At 48.6% G+C, this 9,357-nt stretch overlaps 1 protein-coding gene across 2 annotated transcripts in view; it reads right to left on the bottom strand.

The window, feature by feature from the left end:
- Positions 1-3,026: 3,026 nt before the first annotated feature.
- The window catches only part of DPRX (divergent-paired related homeobox), a 35,612-nt gene continuing 29,281 nt past the window's right edge, over positions 3,027-9,357 (bottom strand). For both annotated transcript variants that reach the window (XM_054672611.1, XM_016934457.2), the window contains exons 4-6: positions 7,940-7,987; positions 5,382-5,536; positions 3,027-3,475 (exon numbers count right to left, since the gene is read on the bottom strand). In XM_054672611.1, coding sequence (XP_054528586.1) covers positions 3,083-3,475; positions 5,382-5,536; positions 7,940-7,967 — 576 coding nt within the window. In that variant the 5' untranslated portion in view covers positions 7,968-7,987 and the 3' untranslated portion in view covers positions 3,027-3,082. The remainder of the gene's footprint in view (positions 3,476-5,381; positions 5,537-7,939; positions 7,988-9,357) is intronic.

The raw sequence follows: 9,357 nt of genomic DNA, 5'->3' as shown, positions 1-9,357 counted from the left end.
TTAAAGAGTGAGGTTCCATGGCCAGGCGCAGTGGCTCACGCCTGTTATCCCAGCACTTTGGGAGGCCGAGTTGGGCAGATCATTTGAGGTTAGGAGTTCGAGACCAGCCTGGGCAACAAGGTGAAACCCCGTCTCTACAAAAAAAAAAAAAAAACACCATAAAAATTAGCCAGGTGTGGTGGTGCATGCCTATAATCTCAGCTACTCAGGAGGCTGAGGTGTGAGACTCGCTTGAACCCGGGAGGCGGAGGTTGCAGTGAGCCGAGATCATGCCACTACATTCCAGCCTGGGAGACAGAGTTAGACTTCACCTCAGGAGAAAAAAAAAAAAAAAAAAAGAAAGAAAGCTTTATAGCAGGAAAAAAACGAAGTCTTCAGATATGTCCTGATCAAAGGCTGCTGACGTTGGGAGGCCGCCAGGGAGCTAACCAGAAGTAGGATCCTGTGGGATTGTTTAGCCAAACATTGGGTTTCTCTGGTTGATCCTAAGTTGAAATCAAGGTTGGGGGGTGGGCACAAAAACTAGGGAAGCTACGAGTGATGGATCAAGCCCTGGGCATTTGGGGCTGATTGCTGCAGAAATTGTGACTTGGTTTCCTGGACTGGTGGTTGTACAAGTTTTGGGGTTATGGTTCTTTTTAAATTAATTGTAGAGGCTGGGCATGGTGGCTCAAGCCTGTAATTCCAGCACTTTGGGAGGCTGAAGCAGGTGGATCACCTGAGGTCAGGAGTTTGAGACCAGCCTGGCCAACATGATGAAACCCCATCTCTACTAAAAATACAAAAATTAGCCAGGTGTGCTGGTGCATGCCTGTAGTCCCAGCTACTTGGGAGGCTGAGACAGGAGAATCACTTGAACCCAGGAGATGGAGGTTGCAGTGAGCCGAGATCACACCACTGTACTCCAGCCTGGGCGACAAAGCGAGACTCCTTCTTTGTGTTTTTGTAGGGACAGGGTTTCACCATGTTGCCTAGGCTGGTCTCAAACTCCTGAGTTGAAGCAATCCACCTGCCTCAGCCTCCCAAAGTGCTTGGATTACAGGCGTGAGCCACCGTGCCCAGCCTGTTTTTGTTATTCATTTAATAATTTTTCTTGATAATGTTTGTTTTGATATAGGGGCTCGCTCTGCCACCCAGGCTGGAGTGCAGCAGTGCAATCACAGCTCACTGCAGCCTCAACCTCCTGGGCTCAAGCAATCCTTCCGCCTCCCCCTCCACCTCTGAAATCCCCTGGGATTACAGGCGTGGGCCGCCGGGCCGGCATGCTGTTATTAAGATTGTTTTTAACATTTGTCCTGAGCCCCAACCCATCAAATATTCCCCTATGGCTAAGCAATGGCTGCCACCCATTCATCTATTATAGGTTTGTCCTCTTTCTAGTCAGCCGTCCTATAGATAAGATGTATTGAGATACTCAGTCATAGAAGCTGCCGCTGGCACCACCCAATCCAGACCTTTCTCTTCTTTTGATTCTATCTGAAATTACTCAACTCCTAATCCTACAGTAGGTTCTTTTTTTTTTTTTTTTTTTTTTTTTTTTTTGAGACGGAGTTTCGTTCTTCTTGCCCAGGAGGCTTGGAGTGCAATGGCGCAATCTCGGCTCATGGCAACCTCCCCTTCCCGGGTTCAAGCAATTCTCCTGCCTCAGCCTCCCCAGTAGCTGGGATTACAGGCATGCGCCACCATGCCCGGCTAATTTGTATTTTTAGTAAAGACGGGGTTTCTCCACGTTGGTCGGGCTGGTCTCGAACTCCCAACCTCAGATGATCCGCCTGCCTCTGCCTCCCAAAGTGCTGGGATTACAGGTGTGAGCCACCACGCCGGGCCAGTAGGTTCTTTCTAACACACTCATGTTTATTTTATGTTTAAATTTTAATCTATTTATTTATTTTGAGACCAGTATATGAGACTGGCTAATTTTTATGTTTTTGTTAGAGATGAGGTTTTACCATGCTGGCCAGGCTGGTCTCGAACTCCTGGGCTCAAGCCATCCGCCCGCCTCAGCCTCCCAAAGTGCTGGGATTACGGGCGTGAGGAACCAATGTTCAAGGGGATGGAGATTCTCTGATGGTTGCGAAGTTGCATCAGAGTACAGCCAGGGAGGTTTAGGAGAGCTTGCTTTTTCTGAGAATTTTCTAGGAACTTGAGATTTTTAGGAATTTTGGGGGTGGAATCCCAATTGACTCAACTCTCAGAGAGGGAATGCTTTAGGTTCTCCACAGGGTGATTTTGTGTTGCCAACCTCCAGGCCTTGAGGAAGGGTTTGCATTGATTCAAAAGGCTAGGTGGACCTGACCTATATGCCCAGGCATTTTGAGTTTTAAGGACATTTTCTGGTCTTCCAAATATTCCAGCTGGTCCTCTGTGCTTTCTTGTTTCTTTTTTTTGAGACAGATTCTTGCTCTGTCACCCAAGCTGGAATGCAGTGGCACAATCCCCTCAGCTCACTGCAACCTCTGCCTCCCGGGTTCACGCCATCCTCCTGCCTCAGCCTCCCGAGTAGCTGGGATTACAGGCACAAGCCACCACGCCCGGCTAATTTTTGTACTTTTAGTAGAGATGGGCTTCGCCATGTTGGCCAGGCTGGTCCCAAACTCCTGACCTCAGGTGATCCGCCTGCCTTGGCCTCCCAACGTGCTGGGATTAGAGGCATGAGTCACCGCGCCCTGCCAGGATGAGGCGTATGACGAGGGGCCCGGAGCTTCCATGCCCTCCCCGGATATGCCACCCTCCAGGTACGTCCGCATGCTTAGCTGTCAGGGATCTCTTCAAACCCTGTCCTCCTGGGTTTTGATGGATGCTTCCTTACCGAGACATGACTGATGAAACCACTGGCCAATGGTGATCAGCCTCACCCTCAGCTTCCTTCCCCTCCCAGAAGTTTGCCCTCTAATCCTACTGGGGTCTTTCCAGAGACCAGTCCCCATCCTGAAGCTATCGGTCAACATTAGCACGCAAAATACAAAAAGATGGCACTTTGGAGACTCCATGGAATTCTGGAGCCTGAAACAGGCACGAAGACCAAATGCAAATGTCACAGTACCACACACACACCATTACAACATGTGACTTTTTGTATTTATCATCTCTCTCGACTTTCGTTAGATGAACAGGCAGGAGAGCCAGAATGGAAGGTTGGAGCGCAAACTTGGGATTCCAAAATGGGGTAGAGGCAGTATATATTAGGATCTCGGCAGCAGCCAAAATGGACTATTCTGTGGCCAATGAAGTCATTTGCAGGGACCTTGAGGTTGGGGTACAGGATGAGCTGGAACGAGGGGACTCGATGACCCGTGTACACCAGGCCGATCGGGTGAGCAGCGCTGGGCAATCTGGGTAGTGTGTCTGCATTTCTCGGGCCGACACTGGTGGAGACCCCACCCTCTGCTATTGGCGGTTGTGGAGTTTCTTGTTTTTGATGAATATGCTTGCATTTCGCTTTCTTGAGTTTTGCTCTGTGATTCTTGAACCAGACCTGAAGGGAAGAGAGAGAAGAGAATGGGGTGGAATTCAGATGACTTGTCATTCTATCTTTTAAAAATTTTTACTTTTTAATTTTTATTTTGTTAAACGTATTTTATTTATTTATATTCTTTTTTTTAACCTTTAAGTTTTTAACTTTTCTCTTTTTTTCCTTTTTTTGGCCCTTAAACTCTCCTAATATTTATTTATTTATTTTTATTTTATTTTATTTTATTTTTGAGATGGAGTCTCACCTTGTCGCCCAGGCTGGAGTTCAGTGGCACCATCTCGGCTCACTGCAACCTCCGCCTCCCAGGTTCAAGCGATGCTTCTGCCTCAGCCTCCTGAGTAGTGGGGACTACAGGCTCACACCACTATGCCTGGCTAATGTTTGTATTTTTAGTACAGACAGGGTTTCACCATATTGGCCAGGCTGGTCTCGAACTCCTGACCTCATGATCCGCCCGCCTCGGCCTCCCAAACTGCTGGGATTACAGGCATGAGCCACCATACCCAGCCCAAGTTTTCCTTTTAGTTGATAATATGAGTACTTCTAGGTGAGAACAGCTAGTGCCACAGCTTGGCCACTTACATCCTCTTTGTGGAACCCTACTCAATCTACTCCCAGGAAGGAGCAGAAATGAGAGATTTTGGGGACAGAAATTGAGTCAGGGGTCAGAAAACCCAGAGCAGGGGATAGGAGAGCAAGGGGATCAGTCGCAGGGGCTGCTCTGGGGCTCAGGCCAGCCAGCTAAGGCTCGTGACCAAATCTGACCACCCCCTGTCTTTGTATCACCCATGCACTAAGAATAGGCTTTACGTTTTAAAATGGTTGAGAAAAAGCAAACACAATAAGAGTACTATTTTGTGTTGTATGTGTGTTGGGACTGAAAGAAAAAAGAGAGAAAATAAAAGAATACTACTGCCCAGGCACAGTGGCTCATGCCTATAATCCCAGGACTCTGGGAGGCTGAGGTGGGTGGATCACTTGATTTCAGGAGTTTGAGTCCAGCCTGGGCAACATGACGAAACCCCATCTCTACAAAAAACACACAAATTGGCTGGGCCTGGTGGTACACACCAGTAGTATCAGCTACTCGGGAGGCTGTAGTACCACACACCTGTAGTCCCACTTACTTGGGAATCTGAGTGGGAGGGTGGCTTCAGCCCAGGAATTCAAAGCTGCAGTGAGCTATGATCGTGCCACTGCACTCCAATGTGGGCAAGAGCAACACCCTGTCTTAAAACAAAACAAAACAACACTATTTTGTAATGTGAAAATTGTATAAACTTCAGGCCAGGCGCAGTGGCTTACGCCTGTAATCCTGACACTTTGGGAGGCCAAGGCAGGTGAATCACTTGAGACCAGGAGTTCAAGATCAGCCTCCTGGGCAACATAGCGAAACCCCATCTCTACAAAAAATAAAATACAGCCGGGCTCATGCTTGTAATCCCAACACTTTGGGAGGCGTAGTGTGCACCTGTAGACCTGTAGTCCCAGCTACTTGGGGGGCTGAGGTGGTAGGATTGCTTGAGCCCGGGAGGTCGAGGCTGCAGTGAGCTGTGATTGCACCACCGTGCTCCAACCTGAGTAAAAGAGTTTCTGGGAATACAGATGGGCCTCTTGTTTACGTTGTCTGTGGCTGACTTTGCACTGTGGTGGCATAGTTAAAATAGTTGCTAGAGAGACGGTATGGCCCACAAAGCTTCAATTATTTACTACCTGGTCCTTTACTGGAAAAATTTTCCCATTCTTGCTCTAGGGGGTTGAAGAAAGGTTTACGGGGACGTGAGTAGAAGAGTGTGGGTTTGGGGAATATTGGCGATTGGAATGAGACCTCAGGAATTATCCTAGAGGGACTCTGAATTTAGATTAGATCAGGAAGGCAGTTTAGTGAGCAGAGGGATCATTTTCCAACCTGCAGTACTGTTGGGTGTATGTCTATTTTCGAGGCCATTTCTTTCTGAAGGCTGGGGTTTGGGTATGGGTTCTCATTGAACAAGATGTTCAGATCTTCCAGTTGCTTCTTAGTGAACATGGTTCGTTTCCTGTGTGAATGCATCTGGTCCTTGCCTTGAAAGAAAAGGAAAAAGACACAAATGGGAAATGCTAACAACTCCATTCTCAAAAGCCTGAACTTTCCTTTCCTTTCCACTGAGGTACAACGTGATGATCAAGTGACTGAGGTTCTGTCACCGAGGCTGGAGTGCAGTGGCACAATCTCAGCTCACTGCAACCTCCACCTCCTGAGTTCAAGCGATTCTCCTGCCTCAGCCTCCCGAGTAGCTGGGATTACAGGCGCACACCACCATGCCCGGATAATTTTTGTATTTCTAGCAGAGACAGGGTTTCACCATGTTGGCTAGGCTGGTCTCGAACTCCTGACCTCAGGTGATCCACCCGCCTCGGCCTCCCAAAGTGTTGGGATTACATGCGTGAGCCACTGTGCCCGGCCGTGACTAAGGTTCTTAGATATGGAGACACTGCTGGCCGGGGTCGTGCCTCAGGCTGCAGTCCCAGTACTGTGGGAGGCTGAAGCAGGAGGACAACTTGATCTGCCTTTTGTCCTTGTTTTTCCAAGCCTCATTTGTCATTTTCATAGGAAAGGGTTGTTCCTTTCCCCCTTGGTTCCTCCATCCTTTTTTTCTGTTATCATTTAAATATGGGATCCCTTGCTCACGCCTGTAATCCCAGCACTTTGGGAGGCCAGGGCGGGCAGATCACATCAGGTCATGAGTTTGAGACCAGCCTGGCCAGCATGGTGAAACCCCATCTCTATTAAAAACACAAAAATTTGGCCGGGCACAGTGGCTCACACCTGTAATCCCAGCACTTTGGGAGGCCAAGGCGGGCGGATCATGAGGTCAAGAGATCAAGACCATTCTGGCTAACGTGGTGAAACCCTGTCTCTACTAAAAGTACAAAAATTAGCTGGGCGTGATGGTGCACGCCTGTAGTCCCAGCTACTCGGGAGGCTGAGGCAGGAGAATCGCTTGAACCTCAGAGGCAGAGGCTGTGGTGAGCCGAGATTATGCCACTGCACTCCAGCCTGAGACAGAGGGAGACCCTGTCTCAAGAAAATAATAAATAAATAAATAAATAAATAAATAAATAAATAAATACGTAAATAAGGGATCGCTTGTGCCTTACCTCTTGGGTTCTATTTTCTTTGTGTAGAAATAGGCAACTCAATCCAAGGTGAAATGGATGGACATGGTTTTATTCTTATCATTTATTCAATGTTTATTAAGTATATTCTTTTAGGAATATAGCAAGGAAATAAGCAGAAAAATAACATCACTGCTGTCACGGATGTCACCTTTTACTTTCTTTTTCTTGAGACAGTGTACTGCTGTGTTGCCCAGTGGCATGATCACAGCTCACTTCAGCCTCAACCTCCCCAGGCTCAAGCGATCCTCTCACCTCAGCCTCCCAAGTAGCTGGAACTATACAACACTGCCATGCCCGGCTAATTTTTGTATTTTTTGTAGAGACAACGCCTTGTTTTGTTGCCCAGGCTGGTCTTGAACTCCTGGGCTGAAGCGATCTGCCCGCCTCGGCCTCCCAAAGTGCTGGGATTACAGGCATGAGCCACCGCATGCCTCGCTCTAAAAGATCTGAATCGCATCATGCCTGAAAATGGTTTGGCAGCAGCCCCAGAGTCTAGTAAGTGCTCATGAACATAAGATTTCCAGCTTGGCTAAGCCTATATTCTATCTAGGACCTAATCATCCTCATAGGAATCAGATTCCCCTGTGCTCAAGAACAAGCATCGGGGTGGAAGAATTAGGACACAACTACAAGGGAGAAGATTTCGGATTTGAAGGCAGAAACAGGCTTCCCTGCATTTGCCTGTGCTGTCAGATGACAGCCGCGGCCGGGCACCGTGGCTCATGCCTGTAATCCCAGCACTTTGGGAGGCCGAGGCCAGCCAATCCCATGAGGTCAGGGGCTTGAGACCAACCCTGGTGAAACCCCATCTCTATAAAGATACAAAACTTGGGCCGGGTGCAGTGGCTCACGCCTGTCACCCCAGCACTTTGGGAGGCTGAGCCAGACGGATCACAAGATCAGGAGTTCGAGACCAGCCTGGTCAATATGGTGAAACCCCCGGCTCTACTAAAAATACAAAAAAAAAAAAAATTAGCCAGGTGTGGTGGCGTGTGCCTGTAATCCCAGCTACTCGGGAGGCTGAGGCAGGAGAATTGCTTGAACCTGGGAGGTGGAGGTTGCAGTGAGCCGAAATCATGCCACTGCACTCCAGCCTGAGCGACAGAGTGAGACTGTCTCAAAAAACAAACAAAACAAAACAAAACAACAACAACAAAAACGATGACAGCCTCTGTGGGAAGTCCCTGCCACCCACGTGGACGAAGCACCAGCTTCAGCCGCCTGGTCCCTCTGCCTTTTCCCGCCACCAGCTGCTTTCCACTTCTTCACGTGTCTTTGCTTCGGTTCTCATTTTTTCTGGCTTACCTTTACGAAGATCCTCTGAGCCTGGCATCTTCTAATCCAGATGTGCGCCTGGGTTCAGGTCCAGGGATAAGAACCAGCAAAGATCAAATCCGGATTTAAGTAGCTTCCTCCACAGCCACACCCGACTCCCACCTCCTCCACCTTTCTCTGCCCTATCTGCCTCCAGTATGATCCCTCGGTCCTCCAGAGCCCCCTGGATTTCTCCCAATACTGTCATTTTATCTAATATTGATTGAGCGGAGACCAACGACTCAAAGGCGAGTCCACAAACCAGCCCCACTAACACTCCTGGGAGTTGTTAAAATGCAGAATCCTGGCCCACTCCAGACCTCCTGAGCAGAAGCTGCAATTTCTTTTCTTTTTTTCTTTTTCTTTGAGACAGAGTCCCACTCTGTCACCCAGGCTGGAGTGCAATGACACCATCTTGGCTCACTGCAGCCTCTGCCTCCCAGGTTCAAGGGATTCTTATGTCTCAGCCTCCCGAGTAGCTGAGATCACAGGCCTGTGCCACCACGCCTGACCAATTTTTGTATTTTTAGTAGAGACGGGGTTTCCGCCATGTTGGCCAGGCTGGTCTTGAACTCCTGCCCTCAACGTTTCTGACTCGGTCTGGGGTGGGATCTGATGATTTCCATATCTAACAAGCACCCAGGTGACCAGGCTCCGTAATGGGGACCGGGAATGTGATTGTGAATAATAAAGTCCAGGTTTAAACCCTAAAGGGGCTTTCAGGCAACTTATATATTCTTTAGTGGCTAATATATGCTTGGCATTGTTCTGCATATCCTGGTTTAGTTAACTCACTCAGAAATCATCTCATTTTATTTATTTATTTATTTATTTATTTAGAGATGGAGTCTCACTCTGTCACCCAGGCTGGAGTGCAGTGGCACGATCGCGGCTCACAGCAACCTCCGCCTCTCAGGTTCAAGCAATTCTCCTGCCTCAGCCTCCCCAGTAGCTGGGATTACAGGCACCCACCACCAAGCCCGGCTAATTACAGGTGGCTCACACCTGTAATCCCAGCACTTTGGGAGGCTGAGGCAGGTGGATCACCTGAGGTCAGGAGTTCGAGACCAGCCTGGCCAACATGGCGAAAACCCATCTCTACTAAAAATACGAAAATTAGCTGGGTGTGGTGGTGGGCACCTGTAATCCCAGCTACTCAGGAGGCTGAGGCAGGAGAATTGCTTGAACCCAGGAGGCAGAGGTTGCAGTGAGCTGAGATCGCACCACTGCACTCCAGCCTGGGTGACAGGAGTGAGACTCCATCTCAAAAAAATAAAAGAAAAAGCTGCAACACCTTTCAGATGCCCAGGCTCACACCATGTATACCTTTTATCTTGACGACAAGGGCAGTTTGACTTCAGGTTCACAGAAGTGGCAGTTTTTCTTGCCATTCCATCCATTTGAATCTC

Source organism: Pan troglodytes, chromosome 20 (genome assembly GCF_028858775.2).
Source record: "Pan troglodytes isolate AG18354 chromosome 20, NHGRI_mPanTro3-v2.0_pri, whole genome shotgun sequence".
NCBI classification, from domain to species: domain Eukaryota; kingdom Metazoa; phylum Chordata; class Mammalia; order Primates; family Hominidae; genus Pan; species Pan troglodytes.
The sequence above is the reverse complement of the archived record's forward strand: the minus strand, read 5'-3'. Positions and strand labels throughout refer to the sequence as shown.